We start from the raw sequence: 21,247 nt of genomic DNA, 5'->3' as shown, positions 1-21,247 counted from the left end.
ACGCTCCAGTGCAGGACCTGACACTTGATCTTACTCAACCTCAGACTGTTGGTCTCGGTCCATCGATCCAACCTGCCCAGGTCCTTGGTCCAGGCCTTCCTGCCCTACAGCAGATCCATTCTCCCACACAACTTGGCGTTTTCCGTGAATTTGTTAATGGTAGACTCAATCCCCTCCACCACATCATCAATAGAGGCATTAAACACGACTTGGCCCAACACTGATCCTTTGGGACACCACCCATGTGCAGCACCATTCCCCACCACTGTCTGGGCCCAGCCATCCAGCCAGTTCTTAACCCAGCCTAGGGTGAACCTGTCCAAGCCATGGACTGCCAGTTATTCCAGGAGTTTGTGTTGAAAGGATCTTAAAAACCACTGATTTTCAACCCAGTGCCATGGGCAGGTTCATATTCCACTAGATCAGTCCAACCTGGCCTTGAACATTTCCAGGGATGGGGCACCACAGCTTTTCTGTGCAACTCATGCCAGGGCCTCACCATCCTCAAAGGGAGGAATTTCTTCCTAATACCTCATCTAAATCTTCCTTCTTTTAGTTTATATCCATTCCTTGATGTCCTATCCTGATTCCCTGCTCAGCACAAGCTACATCTGGAGAAAAGAGAGATGGAAAATTTAGGAAGAAATGCTGGTTAAAGCTGTGCTGTGTGAGCTCTGGGAAAGGGAGGGCTGGTCATACAATCCCAAATCAATACAACTTGGAGCCTGCCCAAAGGAAACAGCAAGATGAGAAAAGAGTTTGAGGAGAAGATCACCCCACTCTCCTTTCAAAGGTCATGTAAAAGTTGTTTCAGTTTAAGCAGTGACACCTTGCAGTAAAGGCAAGCCAGGGTGACATTGCTGCAATCATTTCCTCTGGAGCAGTGAGGGATGATTTCCATAAAACCAACAGCTGCCAAACTAAATAATATTTTCCAGTGTTATCTGCTGGAAAGTTTTATTCACAATTAATGGAGTGTCACAATGAGAGATGAGCAGAAATTTTATTTCCTTCACCAAAATACAGGAAAAACTGTAGTAAATGAGCTGTCTTTAGGAAATCAGCTGTTGCAAAGACAGAGTTGATGTTTCACTATAAAATCACTCATCTCATCCACAAACTACTCCCAGGAAAACTGCTGTGGTGTCATTATGGCCCATGAAACTTCAATGTGAAACCCAGAAAACAGATTTTAAAATAAATTTTAATGAAGATAAGCCCTGAAAAACCTGTTCTAGTGGAAGATGTCCCTGCCATGGCAGGGGGTTGGAACTAGATGAGGTCTGAGGACTTTTCCAACCCAAATCACCCTAATGTGATTCTGAGATTCATTAGCAGGTAAGACAACACAAGGCCAGGAGAGTCTGGGGTGTGTACTGCAGCCCAGGCAGCTGCTCTGAGCCATTCCTAACTCTGTCCCAGGAGCCCTCCCTTGCAAGAAGGATAGACAAGAAGACCACCAGGCAGTGAGAACATCAGTAAGGGCTGAGCCTGTTGTGGTTCCCTTCCAGCTCAGGGGGACAGGGTGGATTGGGAAGAGAGGTCCTGGCAGTGCATCACAGCCACCTCCCAACCACTCCTCATCCCTTGCTCCTGAGGAGCCAGAAACAACAATTTCTGCAATCCCTCTGCAATAACATAGCTTTCTTCCTATCACTTGATGCTACTTTAGCCTTATTTATTAGCAAATTTTTTATTTATTATTTGGAGTACCCTTGAGCTGCACAGGCACACTTATTCCCACAAACATTGGACTGGACTGTGATGGAAAACCTGATATCCAGCATTCAAACTCCCTGGTTCAGGCTTTTCCAAAGCCATCCAAGGGGCCAGTTTGCCTCAGAAGAGCTGTGGGAGGTAGAGAAACAGAGGATGTGTGCAGAGATCCTGTTATACCTTGGGGCTGGGCAGTGCTGGTTTTCCACTGCACTTTGATCCATTCAAGGTAGATACTTCTGTATTTGATTTCTTGTACATGAAAACGTTGTGCAACAGGGATGTGCAGTCTCAGAAGTAAAGAGGTGTGTCAGCCACATAGTTGCATTTGCAATTAATCCTGGTTCTGCCTCAAGGAATGCAGTGTTTTATTCCCTCGGGTGCTGGCACACCATTCAGCTGCAATTATCCTGTCAGGAAAAGCAGAAGGCAGCTGTAATCTTGCACAACAAAGATTTCCACACTGAAGGATTTCTTGTATCATAGATTGTTGTTTTTTTTAAAGATAACACAAAAGGAAATGAAAAGCAAATTCTGTCGAAAAGGCTCTAATCAATTCTCATTTCACATTCATTTGGGATCTCAAATCAAACAATGACTGAGTATCTTCTCTGATTAAACTTTGTAAACAATGTCAGGAAGCCACAGAGGAACTCTGGAGATGGCCCTCAGCTCTTAATGCACTTTCCTGTTAATCTGGACACACTGGAGTTTAAATGCTGATTGGAATCCCCAGGGAAAATGTCAGTGTCTGTTCACTTCATCTTAAATCCCTCTCAAGTACTTGTCCTTATCAGAAAACAGCCGTGTAATCAGTCATAATTCAGTGTGTTACAGGCTGTTCATGAGGAAGATTTTGGCAGAGAACTGTGAGGAAAGATTATGGAGCAATTTCTCTGAATTATGCACGGATTAACCACATCCTTCAACACTAAAAATTGCCATTTCAGTTATAGATATCAAGGAGAAATCTAATACTATTGAGCTTGGTAATAAAAATCCCGCTGACTTTAATAGACTTGACTTACTGGGTTTTCAGGAAAGGAAAAACTGAGTATATATCTACAATTTAAGAGGCTCATAAAAAGGAGCAGGAGGGACATTTTATATAGGCATAGAGTGACAGGACAAGGAGGAATGGCTTCAAATTGATAGAGGACAGGGTTAGATGGGATATTGGGAAGAAATTCTTCCCTGTGAGGGTGGTGAGGCCCTGGCACAGAGAAGCTGTGACTGCCTCATCTCTAGAAGTGTTCCAGGCCAGCTTGGAGAGGGCTTGGAGCAACCTGGGATAGTGGAAGGTGTCTCTGCCCATGGCAGGGGGAGGAATAAGATGAGCTGTAAGGTCCCTCCCAATCCAAACCATCCTGTAATTCTGTGTATTTAGCAGAGATGCTCTGAGTATCTCTAAAAGGTTCCAGCCAAGGTCACTTTCCTGCACAGCTGTAAATACACATCAGGAGCAGGCAGGGCACAGAACTCCTCACCCACTTTTCCCCTTTATCCACTAACAGACATTGGTTCAGTTTTGATCAGCAGGATGAACACATCCCTGCACTTTCAAGTGCCCCAACTGCCCTTCCACACTGGCAAATATTCTCTCCTATTGCACTAATTAACTCCCCTCCAGAATCCCTGCTTAGGCTCTCCCATTTAGTAGTGATCACATAAACAAATTAATGTTACAAATTCCACTGCACATGAAAGCCAGTCTCGAGAGAAGCAATCACATTTAAAACCCAATTTCAGAGCACAGGCACTGCCAGGCATCTCACTACGACTCATTACAGAATCCACCCGTGGCCTCAATCCCTCCAACATTCACGGTCAGATGGCAACAGTTTTTATTTAATAGGCTAAATACTGAATACTCAACCTGTCTTCATAATAACAGGGTTTGTTTTTCTCATGCTGGGTAGAGTTCCTGTTGATGGCTTTCCACACAATTCTGAGCATGATAACAGTGTGTGGACAGGAAAAGGGACCAAGAGTTGTATTTATATTTAAAAATGTGTAATTAGTTTCAGGATTTGGCTGCTCATCAACAAAGAGGGGGGCATTTTCCAAAACATTCTGCATTAGCCTAGCTGTAACAGTGGTCTCCAAAAATGTCACCCTTAATTCTCAGCTCTTAGAATCTCAGAATGGCTTGGGTTGGAAGTTCCATCCTCTGCCATGGACAGGGACACCTTCCACTAGACCAGGTTGCTCCAAACCTCATCCAGCCTGGCCTGGAACACATCCAGGGATTTACATCCTTATTGGTTCTGCCCAAAAGGAGGCAAGATATACACAGCTTCAGCTTTGTATCAGAAAAAATAAGATGTGGAGGGCTCTGACTTTGGTCGTCCTGTTCTGTCTCAGACATCCCTTGTGGCCCTGACTGTGGCACCTTCAGGCCCAATGTGTATTTATACACTTAAATCACACTAAACAGGATTTCAAAAGCCTCCATCCACATCTAAATTCCTTCACAAGTCTTGCTTTTGATCTCTCCAGCTACATCCGTATTATCAAATCAGCTCCAAGCTGTACCAGTGCTAGAAATCCACCCCACTGGTGGATTATTATTGATAAGTGAATCTGCAGCAGTTCTCCCATCAGTAACCTCGGGCACGGGAGTGGGTGGAGTGGCTGCCCCACACTCCACAGCCACAGGCTGTGTGCATGAGGGCACAGAGCCAGTACCTCCAAGGCTTTAGGAATAAACCACAGGAATGAGGCAGCAGCACTAAAGATGTAGAAGTTCTCTGTGGATGAGAACAGCTTTGTTCACCTCCCAGACAGGGAATGAGGGCTTGCATTAAACTGCACTTACAGACTCTGGAATGGGGCCATCCAAGGAAAGAGCGGCTGTTGAGTGGATTGCTTCTACTTTTCTATTCTCCCAGTAATACAACTATACAATTTGTTTTGTACTCCTGAACCAAACAATTGCACATTCACAGTTGGAGGTAGGGTATAAATATTGTCTCTGGCTGATCCCTTGATCCTGCTGTCCTTGCTGAATTAATCACACTCGCAGATCAGTCCAGGATTTGTTGCTGGCAGAGCAGATGGCCAGGCAGGCTGCAGTTGTGAGCAAGGCAGGCACGTTCTCCTTCCAATTATCCAGCAGCATTTTCCAACAGTGGGTATTTAAAATTAGACATTATTTTGAAGAAATGCTAGATCTCTCATGTTCCTTCTTCAGCTCCATAGGGACAATGTCCCCTGATTTTTGCTCTGCTTCCATCCTCTAAGGCTCAAAGTACAGGATGGCTGGTGCCCCTCTCCCTTTCAGCTGAATGTTTTCTGCCCCATTTTCTTCTGCTGCCTTCCCATTTTCCACAGAAGCGAGGTGACAACAGCAGCTGCTGTTTGGCACAGGGTTTTCAAGGGTGCATTATATTAATTGCTGAGCCGAGGGCTCCAGGAAAGGGAAGAGAAGCTGCATTGATGGGGCTCATGGCATGGAGCAGCAGGAATGGGGGTGACAGTGAGTGCCTTTCACACAGCCTGGATAGGACTTCCCTGTCGCAGGAGTAAATCTGCCGTGAAAGACGGGCGTGCTGTTTTCCCAGTGTTTACATCTGCTCTGCATTCAGAGTCCCTCGGGATGGTAATTGCTCCTGTCTCCCCTCTGTCCCCTGCTGAGGAGCTGTCAGGGAGTTTCAGCCCAGCTCCATCACGTTCTGTAGGAGACACCTCTGGTTGCTCCAGAGGTGAAGAGGGTTAACCCAGAGCAGTCCCTGAAGGAATGAAACACGACAGGACAGTCCAGAGGAGACATTCCCCTGCAGTGGGACACAATGGGCCCCTCTGATTAACCACATCTATGCAAATGCATTGAAATCATCCCCTTTGCTTCATGGAGGCTACACAGAGCTCAGTGAGGCTGCACATACACACTGCATTGCACAGCCTGCTATCCACACAGGATCACAGCATCCCAACAGCACCCAAAGGAACAGCAGACATGGAAAATAACCTACAAGACCTGGGAGGGGAACAGTGCCCAAGTTTACACAGACGTCAGCTTAGAATCATGGAATCCCAGAATGGTTTGGGTTGGAAGGGACCTTAAAAATCATCTGGTTCCAATCCCCAGCTCTAGGCAGGGACACCTTCCACTATCCCAGGCTGCTCCAAGCCCTGTCCAACCTGGCCTTGGACATTTCCAGGGATGGGACATCCACAGCTTCTCTGGATAATCTGTGCCAGTGCCTCACCAACCTTACAGTCAAAATTTTTTTTCAGATATTTAATCTAAACCTACTCTTTCAGTTTGAAGCCATTCCCCCTTGTCTTGGTACTCCAGGCTATTATAAATATTCTCTCTCCATCTTTCTTGTAGAGTCCCTTCAGAAGCTGGAAGCCTTCTCTTCTCCAAGGTGAACAATCCCAATTCTCTCAGTCTTTTCTCACAGCAGAGGTGCCCTATCCCTCTGATCAACTTGGTGGCCTTCTGTTGACTCACTCCAACAGGGTGATGACATGCCAGCAGTGTTCTTACCACCACCAGAGAATATTCACTGTTGGTATTACACCCTCTGTTGCTTCCCACAAAATGAAAATTGAGTGTTAATAGAAATCTCAAGGTATGCAATTTCTCAACATTTCAATACAGAAACCTGACAGATACAAATGTGTATTAATTGGAAAAATTAAAAGCTACAGCCAGGAGTCCTTATACTTCAGAATTGTATTTATTAAAACAATGCTGGAATTGACAGTTCCAGTGCCTTCAACACAGCACTCCCTTACTCTGCAACCCAGAGAGGATGCCAGTTCCCCAAAATGTTGAAGCCAGAACTGTAGTTTGAGAACTACAATTCCTTTTCCCTGCTGTACTGTAGGAACCTACATGCTTGCATGTCTGGCAGTTCAAGGCTGCCACCAGGGCTGCCTCTCAGATCCCAGAAAAACTCTTTTTTCCCCAACAGTTATCATTTAAACTGTGTACCCAGAGCAGCCTCAAGGCCAGCTCAGCACACAGGACCAATTCCCTGGGCTCAGCTCCCTTTTGGAGGAAGTGGGAACAAATGACATCATCTCCACAGCTCTCCCTTTGCTATCAGAGAGCAGCAGTTACCTGCCCTAAGGGAAGCCCCTGCAGAGAACATAACCAAACTGGAGTTACACATGTAGAATCCAACATTTCCAGCACTTATAAATCCTTCTGTGCAGACTTTCCCCACAGGCAGCTGAGCTTAATTTCTTTAGCCCTTGTAGCACATCACCAAAACTGCAGCTGACACAGCTGTGCCAGCTAACAAGTGCAGGGGATGAGCAAGCTGCCACATTTGCTGTTTTGTTCCAAGGGCTGAGGCCCACCTTAAATCCCCACCCCTGCCATACAGCAGAGGTGGCACTGGTAGTATTGAAGGTCCCTTCCAACCCAAACCATCTTGTGATTCCTCTTTCAGCTCCTCCAGAACAAACTATATTTCTTCTCTGTATTATTCCCAGACTCCCTGCCAAGCCACAGGATCTCCTCAGCAAACTCCCAGCCCTGGGCAAGCTGTCTCTTCACACACCTGGAAGGGAAAGCACCAGCTGTGAGATGCTCAGGCTGCAGGTACACTGCAGACTTGTCCTGCACACTTGAGGTTTCCCATTTTGATTCCTCTCTTCCTTTAACTTTAATCATCAATCAGTTGACCTTTTCATCATAGCTATTAGAAGCCAGTGACCTTTCCTGAATGGAACAGCTGCCCTTCACTTCATATCCCTGGATCTCCTGGCAATTCTCTTTATTCTGCTGTTGTTTTTACTGCCTGTCACGTGGCAGTACCAATAAACTATTGCCCATTTCCTAGTGAAGCACACTCAGTGACCAGCAGAGAATGCCACAGGATCCCACAGGTAGCCTTCTCCTCCCATGGGAGAGTTATTTATTCTTTTTTTTTCCCCTCCTTTTCTGGAAAACCACACTTCCCCCACAGCAGCTTTTTCTTCCACAAGCTTTTGGCAACAGATTTTGCCTTTCAGTGACTGAGATGCCATTCAGGAACCAGATGTGCTGAAGCAGCTGTGCATTTTCTCCTTCACAGAGTTCTCTCACCTGGGAGCAAAGGGGTTTACTTCTGTCATGTCTAATCTGTGGCCTATTAATGCTGTTCTTCAGTGTTGGCAGAAATAATCTATGTCAGGTACTGAAATTGAATTCCTTGGATTATACTTGGCAGTTTTTTAAACAACAGAAGAATCAAAGTCTCCAAAGATCATGACAGAATGAAACAGGAAGAACTCAGAAAAGGAGGGCTTAGATCAAATTATTGCAGTGGTCTCTTGGGCAGGAAAGAGATGAGCCAACAACTGTGGGAAGGTGAAAGTACTTAAGTTCCTCTGTCTCCTTCAAGCCCTGGGGTCTCCTTGACACCTATGCTGCTCAGGAGGCACCTGCACTCTGTTGTATTCCACAGCTCCAGGTTCTGCCAGGAGCCTTGTGGGACAGGTGGAACAGTATTTTATGTGACATTCCAGGCTGACACCGAGCCCCACGCTGCCTTGCACCTCATCTGAGGCAGTGGGAGGTCTGTGACAGTGCAAAGCACTTTGCACAAAGGTGCAAAGCAGCAGAGCACAGCAGCTCCCTGCAGTATTCCAACAGCTCCTCTCCTCCCCATCACAGCAGATGGAAATGGGAATTATTTTAGGTACAACAGCAAATGAGGGAGCAGTCAAGACTGAAGAGACAAACTCCAGGAAAATGAGAAAAGGAGGAAGGTCATACCAAGCATTACCAGAATTTCACTGTCACACAGGGACCAATTTGCAATTAAAACAGGGCAACACAACCTCTTAATGAAACATTTTATTTAAACCAATACAAGCACCATGCTTAGCAAAAAAAGATTTGGTTTAAAGTAAACATGCAATGTGAAGTAGCAGAGACTAAACAGCATATGGAAGTTGTACTGGTTACTGGTATTTTCATGGAACTGCCAAATTCTCAAATCTGGCTGTGAACCTCTCACACCTTTTAAGACAACAAGTCTGAACCACAGAACAGAAGAGTTTCACTGAGCCCCTTCTCATGTCCCACCATGGCTCCATTTCACAGTCACTACATGTATGTATAAAAAATATGTTCATGATGTTTATTTCTGGAATGCACTAAAGTAAGGAATTGAATTCTCTTGCTTCTGGCTGTTTGAGTCAGATCCCTGCCATCAGTTTCACATCATTTCTGGACCAGCTATTTTACAGTTAAAGATACAAAAATGGAATCCTGGTACAAATGCAAAGATGCTCCTTTGGAGAAGTGAAAAAGGTGCCAACACCTGCATTATTGCCTCCTTTAAAAGATCAGAACAGTATTCATGATACTAGAAATACACTTTAACCATCAAATACCAGCATTTACATTTTTTTGTTAAAAATATTCAAAACACTACAAGTCTATTTCATGGGCTGACATGCAAACTCATGCTTTAATTCAGCTTATCATCAATGAATAGGATTACAAGAGCTGTAGCCCAGCCATCTAGTCAATATTTAAAGCAAACCTGATTAATTGTGGCAGAAGTCTCCCTTGAAGAGACCTTTAACTCCAGACCAAGGATTTTATGGCCAACTTACTAACTCCTGAAAAATAGGAGCTCCCAATGGAAAATGCTGACTCTCAGACCTTTAGCTACAAAGGCTCCCCTAGGCTAATTTATGTTGTCCTTTAGATGTCTCTTTAGAGGTCTGAAAATTCAAGAGCTATGTGTGATTACAGATGGGCAACTCACCAGCAAAGCCCAGCTGGAACATACTGGCCTGAACATGGACTCATCTGCCTCCCACTGAGCCTACGGGGGCAGCAGCACAGAACACACAGTTCTACAGATAAGGTGGGGAAAGGAGTTATGAAAACAAGAATTATTTGTGCAGGAAAGACCTGGACATAATGACGTCTTTGTTTAAGTGCTAGCACTACCTGCATCTCAAGAGCCCAGGACAATCAGCAGCAGCCAGTTGTGTCAAAACACTGCATTAAGACCAAGGAGAACACAAACAAGGCTGGAACAGCAAACACCCTCTGCACACTCATCTTCCCAGAACCTGCAGCTGCTTCCACAGCTCAGCCAGGGGAGGGAGGAACAGCTGCCAGGCAGGGCTGGCTGAAGAGTAATACTGGTGGGCTGAGCAGCATCAACAGCACCTTTCAGGAGAAACTGGCCTTCAACATTCTCATGAGGATCTGTTTGCTCCCTGCAAGGCTGGAGGGGCAGCACCCAAGGCAGAAAGTGCTTAAGTGAGGCACGAGAACATGTCAAGTGGAAGAACTTGGCTGAAGATTCTGCTGAAAGGAGCAATGATTTCTTGGCAGAAGGTGGAGCAATCCAGAGATGAAAGGTCAAATTCGATCATGTCCTGCAGCAGCTCCTCCCTTCCCTCCTGATACAGGACTCTTGTACAGTTATTTTTTTGCAGACCTGTGCAGGCAGCAGTTGGCTGCTGGCAGCCCACCAGTGTACAAAGTACAAGACATGATTAATCCAGTTTTTCCCCACTGCAAATCAAGCTGAACATTCCAAGCAGCAGCTTCCCTCTCGCCCACACTGTACTTTGACATGCCTCACCTTTAGTACAATCCCAAAAAAACCTCAAAAGAGATTCTTGCTGTTTCCAGACTGATGCTTGGAATGACTCTATCCTTTAAGCCAAAGTCTTATTTATACAATGTTTGTCACAAAAGACATTGTTTTTATTGATCTGCAGTACAGAATAATCAAGCAACAGTTTCATAATTAACACTTCTTTGTCCAGGGAAATGAAATTGTTTTTCCAGTTCGGTAAGTTAACACAGAAATTTAATTACAAGCACTTCTCTCCCACACCAAAAGATCGATTTAATTGGATCATTCCAACATGTATTTGGAAAAGCTCCTCTCAAGTCAGATTTATATACAAATAAATGAGCAATAACATCAAACTAGGAAGAGATTTACCAACACTGAAGACCTTTGCAAATGAATTCCTTGTGATCTCGCAGGAATTAGTGTTTTAACACTAACACAGCCTATGTTGACAAATGAAAAATAACCCCACTTTCAGCAAAGGCTTCACAGCATGAAATACTGGCCTCCAAATTGAACACTGCATTCCCTCCCAGCAAGCAGACTGGTTAGGGCAGCTGCATTTTAAGGTATGTTATCAACAGGAAGCTGCTCTCACACAGACACTTGTTCAGTAGCACAACAAACACTCACGAGCAAGGTAGGGAGAGACTGTCCCATGAGTGCTCCTCCTGCCACAGCACGGGCTGAACGTGTCCCACAGCAGACACCTACTCTACTCAATATAAAACAGACCTGTAAAAAGACTGGTCATTTATAAAAGTTAAATACTATTTTCACATTAGATCTGCTGTTTCAAAGAGATGAACCGTTAAGTAGATGAAAATCAAATGATCACTTATGCAAAAGCTTCATCTGGAATGTAACTTTGACCAAAAAGCCATTAAGAAAGTTAGAGGTTGTAATTAAAGTACTCAAAAGCTATGTGTGGTCAATTTTTATAACAAAAGAGATATAAATTGTTCATCATCATGAAATGCTTTAACCTCCTGACTCCTACAAATGGAGCACATGATTGGAATTTCAAAGAAAATGAGGTTGGCTTTTTGCTTTAACAGATGTCAACTGCAGCACGAGGCACTAGGAACAAGTATTACTTGGATTCTTTAACAAAGTTTTTACCAAATTGTAAGAAGTGGCAGTGTAAAATTCTCAAGTCCTTTTAAAGCTAACAAATGAAAGGCACACAGTATCACCAGGTGTTCAGATAACAGGAAATGAGCAGAGGTAAACTTCTCAACAGTGTCAGAATAGAGATGCAAGAAGAAATCTGGTACAAGAGGAACCAGAGTTGTAGTTCAGCCCTTAGTTAACAGCTAGTTCCTGTGAGACTGTATTAGCATGAGAACTGGACAGTCAAAGCTTTGCCCTGAAATTTAGAAAGATTGACTCAGGCAACTGAGGAATTACTGGAATGACAAAAATTAGTTCCAAGAATTTGAGACATTTCACACGGACATGATGGGAAGATAAATGGATGGATTTGCTGTACAAGGATTTTGACTTTTTAATACCAAACAAATGTTTCCAGGGAGTAGTTTTCAAAACTGAGAAGACATTAAGTCAAAAAATCTGGTGACAGTACATAAATTCTGCATAAAAATGGCTAATGTGTGTCATAAGGATGCATTTGTAGCTCAGAAAAAGTTAGCGTCAGCTTCCAAATGATGTTTGTACACGGTTATAAATCCAGAACTGAACTATTTTAGTTACAGAAATATTAGTCACAGGAGTGCAAAAGAAGTCCCTGCAGAGGAGTATTCCCTTTTAGCAGGTACAAATAAGGAAACACCTGCAAAGATTTGTTACTTCAAGGAGACAGACCTGCTATTCTTTGCACAAACTCTGCACAAGAGAGATACTGCAGGAGACAGCTGTGAATACAGTGCATTGCTTGGATGTAAGTATTCATGTCTGGTTCCAGTATCACCAGGAGGGTACATAAATACTTAGAACAGAGGTTTTCCTTAGTGGAAGAAGCCCAGTTTCTCACGCAGCCATTCTTCAGTTAGGTCTTCTGTATTTCTGATTTCGAATACCTAAACAAAAGGGCATTGCATCAATTCCTGAGGGATGGGCCTGGAAAGGGACAAGCACACAATGCAAGCAGCACCTTTCCACACACGTTGTCTGAGCTGCAATAAACCACTCACCAACCTACAATTTTCAGGTGCTTCCTTGAAAGCATCAAATCAGAGGAAAATACACAAGACTAAGTGGCAAAAATCATCACTAACTTGAACAAGAATCTCATAATTGCTATTTCTAGGCTTCACTCTTGTCCCTTAAGAATATGAGAAAGGCACATGTACTACATTTTAAAATAACCCTGAAGTGGCCCCATCTCACATGCATTATCTCAGCAAGATGGTATTTTGAAGAACACAAATTAATTTAGTATCTGGGTTGATTTAAGCCCAAAGTTCAGCAATTTTGCTCAGTACAACACACAGTTATTTTTTTCTTTGAACTGAAGTAAATCCATAATATCCAGCAGTATATTGTTTTACTTGTAAAATATCTCGAAATAGAAAACATGGAAAAAAAACCCAACAAAATCCTAAAAGCATAGAATGGTTTGGGTTGCAAGGGACCTTAAAGACCATCTAGTTCCAATCCCCTGCCATGGGCAGGGACACCTTCCACTATCCCAGCTTGCTCCAAGCCCCATCCAACCTGACCTTGAATATTTCCAGGGATCCAGGGGCAGCCACAGCATCTCTGGGCAAAACCCCTAAAACAACCTAAAAACTACTAACCCAAAGCTTTATGAAATCTTTAATGAACCTTTAATGCAGCTTTGAAGCAGAAAACAAGGTCCAAAACAGCAATATACTCTTGACATTCCACATGGGCAAATAACTGGTTAGGGTTTGTGGGGTTTTTTTAATAGCCTGAAGAGAGACCATCATGCATTGATTACTGGAGTCCATGAGATGCCCAAAGACAAAATTCAGGTAATTTTACAAATTCACAGGCCTTCAAAATGGAGGAACCCCAAAAATCAGTGTTACAAGAACAGAGCTTAACAGGAGCCAAGCTAATATGCAAGTAAGTCACTGGAGACTGATGAGAGAACTCAGCTGAGTCATGAGCAAAAGTCACACCAGGAGGAAGTCACAGCATGAGTTAAAATGAAACACAGCTCAGCAAGTGGCAAGAATAAAGTACATTTGAAGAGCAAGTATGCAACCCCAACTGGAGACAGCCTGTGTTCTCAGGCTTCAGGAGGAAGATGAATGATCATGAACCATACCCAGTCCTGGATCCAAAAGCCTTGCATTCAAAAGCTGTTCTGGCTGGATTTCTCCCATTTCAGAAGTGGCAGGAACTCCAACTGAGCTACTTCCCAGGCTTTCACCTTCTCACCAACCCTTTTTTCTTGCTTACTGAAACCTCTCTTTCTCCTTTCTATTACAGTTATCAGGCTGCCAAGATGCAGCTTCAACAAATCTAAAAAAATATTTCTTGGGGCTGTGCTGATTTGTTTCCACCATCTTCTGCTGCCTTCCTATTGAGTCCTGTCAACTTGAGGTCTAATTTAAAACAGGTGTCTTTTCTTACAAGGTACAGCTGGAAGAGGCAGAAGCTGGATGGAGCTTGGAGTGGGAGGTGTCCCTGCCCTTGGCAGGGGGTTTGAACAAACGAACATTAAGGTCCCTTCCAACCCAAGCCATTCTATGATTCTATGAATTCATAGTTCTCTTACTGTCCCAAATGACATTTTTACTGGGATGTTAAAGGACTCAGCAGGGCAAGGAAGGCCTAAAGGGAACAGTGCTGTGGAAGTGCTGAAGTCATTTCACATAGTATGAAAAACCTGAAGAAGCTACAGACTCTATTAAGCTTTACTGCTCGAGGCAAAAAGGAGTCTAGGTGCCAGTTAAGCAAAGATTTCAAAGATCTCCAAAATGAAAAACAGGTGACATTTCTTTTCTAAAATATACACACAACCAGGCCCAGTGAATGCAGTGATTTCTTCTGGTGTCAGTACTGGAAGAACCCAACACAGGAAGAAATTGTTCATCACTTGGCACATGTTACTTACTCTGCAGGCTGTTCTGCAAGCATGCAGCCCCAGGAACCAGCTAAACTGATCTGTTCCACACCCCACTGAGGCTTCAGTCTATTCTTCCCATCAGTAAATTCCTCCCCCACAGCAAAGATGTCCATTCTACTGAGGGATATTTTTGTTTTAGAGAACACTGTTCCTCCTGGTGTTTTAGGGTACAGAGATCTCCACACATACTCCTCCTTCCATCTTCCTAAACCAGACTCTGTTCACTGAACCTCTCACAAAACCCTTCTTGCCATTGGTTCAAGCAAGACACAAAACAACAACCTGCCATGAAGGGGGAGAGAGTTATTTCAAAAGCCAGTTGTACCTTAGTGAGTTCAGCTGTCTGTACAAGCTTATTCTTGCTTCCAGCATACATCATCTGCTGCTCAGGCTTACATCCTGTAGTTATGGGGGTAAAAAAAAAAAAAAAAAGAGAGCTTAAGTTATTTTGACTGCAACACTTCAAAAATAAAGTCGGGGGTTTTAAGAATTCAAACTGAAAGCTACAGACATTCACAGGAAAATTCTCAGGTAACTAGAGAAGAACATGCTCAGTAGTTGCTAAACTCTTTAATACACCTAGTTACTCTAGCTCTGAGAAATGAAGGGTAGAACAATGCAATCAGTTTATCTTCTTCCAGGGGATAACAGGGATAATCCAGTAATACCAGCAAGATACATACTACTACAATACAGAACACAGATGGAAGCCCAGGAGCAATTCAGCTGTGTAAACCCAAACCAAGACCAGGCTATTTGGCTTCTATTAAAATTACACAGTGCCCTGTCCAGGTAAGTTGCTGTTGAGAGTTGCTGTGACACAAGCAGAGGATGCTCTTTACTGCTCTCTACAAATTTGGGATGATCCAGGATTAGAGTCTGTTTCTCCTGGAACAGTCTGTTCCCCCAGCACTTTCACAGGCTCAGATGTGGGATAGGGAGCCCTCTTTTCACCCTTTAGACTGTCCCCTCACAGCATCCTCTACTGCTGCCCATTACATCCAGGTCCCCTGGAAACTCTCCTCTCAAACCCCATCCTAGCCCTCCTACAGTCCTGTTCCTTTCATGGGTAGAATGAAAGCAATAGGATTCTAAGATCCTCAGAAAGAACTGGGCTCCCCACATCCTTCTGAGATGAGAGGAATTTCTTCCCTCCCAGTCCCTTATGTCTGAATAGCAAGAGACAGGTGAGCAGAATCACTCAGGAGCAGAGGTCTTGTCTTCCAGCCCTCTCTCCACTCACTTCCTTCATGTTTTAAGGATTCCCCAAGACCTGAGACAAAACAGGTTAAATTAGGCTGAACCTCCATGAATAGATGCAGAGTGCTCCAGGCCCTGTCCTTCAGAGCAGGGTTGCTGAGCACATCGAGAACAGGCACATTAGGCAGACACACCTTTTGGCCAGCTAAACAGGAAACCAACACTCAAGTTCAGCCTTCAGAAGTGGAAAAGAGACAATCTCTTCTATCATACATCTGAAGTGCCCTAAATGTGAACCTTAAAGGCAGGAAAACCTCCTTGAGAGCATTAAGCACTCAGCTTATCTTCCCTAGGAAAGAATATTCCCAAATTTACAACACATAGTAGCCACCGATCACAATGTTCACTCACCAACTGGACTGGAGAAGATAAAGCACAATGGATAGGAAACTCTTCCATCTTCATGCTGGTACTTGTAACTATACACAATAAATGTTTTTTCTGAGGTTAAAGAAACTAAGAAATCAATTATTTAGTAAGATAAAATCCACAGTTATCAGAGCTTGATGGAAGCACAAGTCAGTGTTGCATTTTAGATGATGTTTTAATTTGGCAATAATAACCTCACTGTTCTGTTTTCACTTCCACATCTGACTTTCAGAACTGGCCCTGCCTCAATGTGAGGGCTGTCTCTGTAGTAATGTTTCACATCAGAGCTAAAGTCACCCTCTCATTGCAAATATTCCTCTCCCAATTCTGTAAAAAGACTTCCCACACCCACCAGTGTGGTTTTGGCTTAATGAAAGCCAAATTCTTTCTTTGCTGACCAAGAACTTCATTGTTTCAGGTGTTTTGCTGCCTAAAACTGTTTTAGGCAGGATTTCTGTTTTACAGCCTCCCACTGCACTGTGGGCATAAAAGGAAAGATTCAGAACAGCACAGGGCAGGGTGCCAGCCAGCTCCTGAGGCTAATAGGGCAGGTATTTTCTTCACATGTAACTTAAGCACCCCTTCTATTTCATTAGTTGGAGTAATTTACTTGACCTCTTTTGTTCCTTTTTTTCAAAACAGGGATTCCTCCCTGGATCACATGCCCACAGCAATCTCAGAATCAGTAACTGCAGCAAAACAACAGCAGCCACATCCTGAGAAAGTACCAAAACAGATCCAGAGTTACACAGGCAGATTCCTATATTTACAAGTGGCCACCAACTGGCACATTTTACTCACTCTTTACATTACCAGCAACATGGCTCTGCTTTACTTCCCCAAACATTATATGGTCTAAAAGGAAACAAAATGTCAGGAAAGGCTTAAATGAGTCATTGTTTCAGCAAGTGGTACAACAGTTCAGTGCAGCCTGAGAACAGATCCCTGGGTTATTTCACAAATAAACGATCAGCAAGATCACACTACAGCAATTATTGGCCTAAAAAGGTGAAGTCCAACATTTTGAACAGCTTCCAGGAGTGAGTAAGTCCAAATGGCAGCAGCATGGGAAGGATATCGAGGTTGTCTCTCAGGCAGCTCATCCTTTAGCTCATCAGGAGAAATACCCTGGTAACATTAAACACAAGCAATATTTGAGCAAGTATCTTGCACTGGAAGGTTAAAGCAGGGTAATGGGCAGTGAAACACCTGTAAGGCAGATGTTCACCTACAAGTGAACTGATAAGGACCTCCCAAATTACTACAGCACTTTAGGAAGACTTGTGTGCCAAAAGACTCCTATGACTAAACATAGAATTAATGTTAGCATGAATGATCATGCCTATTTTAGGCATAATGAGTTTAGCAAATATTTCTGGCTGTAGTTGGCTATGCTGGCAGCTACCATGCTTTGCCAACCCTAGTGCTAAACAGAAATTAAGCAAGCACACACCATGAACTCACTTAAAATCAGCTACATAAATCTAAAGTTTGAAAAATTCAGTCCTTCCTCCTTCAGCAAAAAAAAAGAGTGCCCATTACATTTGAGTGTTACATTAACATCTACATTCTAGGGAACAAGAGCTATGGTTAATGCTCAAATCCCTGGGAAGGATTTAATTTTGCCCTATGGACCATTAAGAAACACCACACACTGGGCTGACCTTATTATGCCACCCATCAAATTTAGAGTCTGCAGGGGATTAGCAATCCTGCTTCTAATTGATGGCAGACCAGCTCAGAGGCAAATGTGCAGATCTACGTGGAAACACAGCAGAAATCTCTTCAAAAAGCCAGCAGGTGCCAAAGACACTTTTTACATCGTTAGAACAGCTTTAAAATAACTTTTTTTGTGCAATTAATTAGTCAACTCAATTGCTTTTGCATAGTTTCACTATTAATGGTGCTGTGCTTTACATGCAGAGTGACCATGCATTTAAATAAGCTCATGACCCAAATTAGATTAAGAGTTTGATAACAATTTGAAACTAAGGCAGTACCTTAGAGACAACAATACATTGCAGGCTGAAGATACTCTTATTTACAATTCATTTAACAAACCTCATGCTCCTCATCCAGCACCACCAACTGCTTATCCTTGTCGATTTTCACTATAAATCAAAATAAAACACAGATCAATGGTTTTTTTAAAATCGATTTACACAATGGATGCATGAAGCTTTTTAGCACTCAACAACTATAGTCCTTGTTTTTCTTCTTCAGTGTATCCCATGACTTCCCAAAACCATTTTACAAACAGTGGTAGACTCTAAGCCATAATTAAATATAAATACTCTGCTACGAGCAGATGGAGACTTGCATCCTAAGAACAGCACTGCTTTATTGTTAAAATTACTGGCAGAATTGGAAATGCTGCAGCTCAGGGAACAAACACCCTCCTGGCTCATGTTTACCTGATACAGCAGCAACGTTACACAGGGAAGAACAGAGGAGAGAGGATTTTCTGACAATTTTTGTCAGGCATGTTTGAACTCACTTATAATGGCAGCATTGTTGGTCTCTTTGCGAAATCGGAATTTTCTCAGTTTCTCCACCAGGTCTTCGGCAACATCACAAACCACCAGAGATTCACTCTGCAAAAAGGAAATGGCAGAGGGGAGGGACAGATAAATCCTTCTAGAAAGTGAAACAGACAAAAAAATCCCTGTGTCACACATATCTGTACATAAACCCTACTGAAGAGGGCCTGCAGGCAGCTTGTTGTCCAAAGCTTCAGAGCATCACATAAACCAGAAAAAACATGGGGAAAAGCAAATTTTTTTTAATACGTTAACAGAACATTTATCCATGATAATTTCCCTCTTCAAAGCCACATAGTTAACTAGGAGTATTTCATTAACTGCTCCTGAAGTGGAATTATTCTCAGAGCTCTTAGAAGTAAACTTCACACTTCAGACGTAATTTTACACTTCTACACTAAAAAAGTAGATTTTGTACTTCATTTTCCAAGCCCTGAAATAAGGGAGTCCCTTGAATGGCAGAAAATACGATCAAGTAATTTAAGCATTTGACAAAGTAAGAGCTACTACTAGTATTTAAGAACAACACTGTCCTTGTTTATTTTTACCCACAAAAGTATTGATTGCACTTCTGAGATTCACACACACAGAGAGTTTCAGACATTTTAACCCAAACCATGAAGCCATTTCCCCCCTGCACACCAAGCTCTCAGCAGAGATGCTCAGATAACATATTAGTCATCACACTGAAGATGAGGAAGGAAATTATTGTTTCACAAGCAGCCATGCAGGTTATCTTCCCTTACACTTGCAATTTCTGAACTGCACCAAGCCAACCACTGCCATTTCCTGAGCAACATTTTATACACAAAACCTCCATCACCAAGGGGTTCATGCCAGCTTGATAAACAAGTTACTTAAAATCTGCAGCTTATACTGTATTTGTGAACTCCCAAGGCATCAAGAACTTTGTACCAAAGTAACTGTATTTCAAGGTTTCCTTAAAAAAAACTCAGATAAAAAGAATGTGCAAGATAACCAATCTAAAGCTCTATTAAAGAGCTCCTGCATTGAGACAAATCACTGCTTTTCAACCAGAATGTCACTATTTAAGCTCTTTGTTCTGTCTCCTCATGTTCAACGTTGTGAGATTTCCCACAAAAAGCAGATGGGTGGCTCTGCTTCCCCACTTCCAATACCCCACGTTTGTTGTTGCTCCTGAAAATATTTCCACCTTGACTAAATTCTGGCACAAAGTCTCGTCCCTGTGCTTCCTCTGGACAGCTGGAGAGGAAATCAGGCTCTGCTGTGACAGCACAGCTCAGGCACTGCCTGTACAGCCTCCCTGATTTTGTCTGTTTCCCCTAAACATCAAAGTTTGCCCTTAGCTCCCTCTGATCAGTGGGACCCTCTGACCCAAACAGGTTGAACTCGATGATCTCAGAGGTCTTTTCCAACCTAACTCATTCTGGATTCTCTGAAATATCCCTAGTACCCACTTTAACTCAGGGGAAAAAAGCAAACAATCAAACAAAAAAAAACTTAAAAAACAATAGAATTCAGCGTGCATTTCATAGTTGAAGTTGTATTTCATATTAAATGTCAGCAATACCCACTCCCACTAACCCAGGAGGTCTCAATTAAAAAACCTAACAGGATCCAAGGCTGCATTTCAAAGGCTGTATTTTATATGAAATGCTCTTTTGAGAAGGAAGCTTTTCTCCCAATCCTCTGGGCTCACCAGCTTCTCCCAGAAGACAAGCCATACTCTTGCTCACACCTCTGCAGCTACACAAACACAAATCCCTGATGGAATCTGAAGGAAAACACTAAGTAACATCAGATTCAGATTGTTTATCGGGGCTAAGCTGGCTCACCAACGCTTGGCTTAACAAAAACTCAGGGAAGGCAAGGCAGGATTGCTGCACAGACACGGGCACACCTGCCAACACCGAGGGGATGCTGCTGCTCCCTGCACCCTCCTGTGCAGGTCCCCCATGGGATACCGACTCCCCTCACACCGACAAATAAACATGAATTGCCCAAAGTGCCTCAAGCACGACTCTCACTAGAGAGGCACACAGCACAACAGCCCAAGATCTGATCAGATTTGGGTTCTAACCGCTCTCTCCACAGCAGGGCTCACCTCCCAAACCTTTACTAAAAGCAGCGTGCAGGACTCTTCCTTTTCCCACAACCATTTCTTTATCCATTAACCAATATTAATGCAAAGCACTCCACAGCATTCATCCACCATTCCTTCTTTCTCCTGGTCTGTTCCAACCAGCAATCACAGCTCAAGTCCACATTCACCACCTGAGTGAATTAGTTCTATGAGCAACATCAGTGAATTAGTACAATGAGCAACATCAGTGAATTAGCTCGAAACATTACAAGACAAGCCACAACCAGCGGCGATCAAGCCATCAGTCGTTTCATAAACACATCAGTTCCTCAGAGGTCACATCACGCGTTTTCGCGTTGATTATTCTATCATTACCCTATAAAATCTTTCTGAATCAGCTAACTATGCATTATCTCAGCGGGATGAGACCCTCCCGGCCGGACCTCCCCCCACGACCCCCGCGGGTCTCCCCTGAGGGAGCGGCGCGCGCTCCCCCCCTCACCATCTTGGCGCGCGCACCAACCACCTCCGCTCGCGCGCCGCCGCCGCCGCCTCCTCTCTGGGCTGCGGCCCCACCTCACCGCGCCTGCGTGGCGCAAGCCCCGCCCCCTCCCTCGCCCTCCGACCAACCAGCAGCGCTTCCCCGGGGTGGGCGGGGCGGCGTCACGCGCCTACGGGCAGCAGG

The 21,247-nt window shown here is 43.7% G+C and overlaps 1 protein-coding gene across 2 annotated transcripts; it reads right to left on the bottom strand.

The window, feature by feature from the left end:
- Positions 1-973: 973 nt before the first annotated feature.
- GMFB (glia maturation factor beta) lies at positions 974-21,159 on the bottom strand. 2 transcript variants are annotated; one of them, XM_056491869.1, is made up of 7 exons: positions 21,065-21,146; positions 18,455-18,551; positions 18,019-18,068; positions 17,036-17,085; positions 15,940-16,022; positions 14,654-14,727; positions 974-2,126 (listed from the first exon to the last, which is right to left on the bottom strand). In XM_056491869.1, exons 1-7 carry the CDS (start codon positions 21,065-21,067, stop codon positions 2,112-2,114), a joined length of 372 nt encoding a protein of 123 aa, XP_056347844.1. In that variant the 5' UTR covers positions 21,068-21,146; the 3' UTR covers positions 974-2,111. The 2 variants fall into 2 exon arrangements, with proteins under 2 accessions (XP_056347844.1, XP_056347843.1); XM_056491868.1 differs by lacking the exon at positions 974-2,126 and adding an exon at positions 8,501-12,307 and having other exon boundaries at positions 21,065-21,159.
- Positions 21,160-21,247: the final 88 nt, after the last annotated feature.

Source organism: Oenanthe melanoleuca, chromosome 5, assembly GCF_029582105.1.
Source record: "Oenanthe melanoleuca isolate GR-GAL-2019-014 chromosome 5, OMel1.0, whole genome shotgun sequence".
Lineage (NCBI taxonomy): Eukaryota > Metazoa > Chordata > Aves > Passeriformes > Muscicapidae > Oenanthe > Oenanthe melanoleuca.
The sequence above is the reverse complement of the archived record's forward strand: the minus strand, read 5'-3'. Positions and strand labels throughout refer to the sequence as shown.

Excerpts from the sequence above, each read along its gene's own strand:
- GMFB (XM_056491868.1), bottom strand. Across the intron at positions 17,086-18,018 it reads TGCTGGATGAGGAGCATGAG|GGTATTTCTCCTGATGAGCT; the intron begins GTTTGTTAAATG and ends TAATGTTACCAG. Across the intron at positions 12,308-14,653 it reads AGACAGCTGAACTCACTAAG|GTATTCGAAATCAGAAATAC; the intron begins GTACAACTGGCT and ends CCTTTTGTTTAG.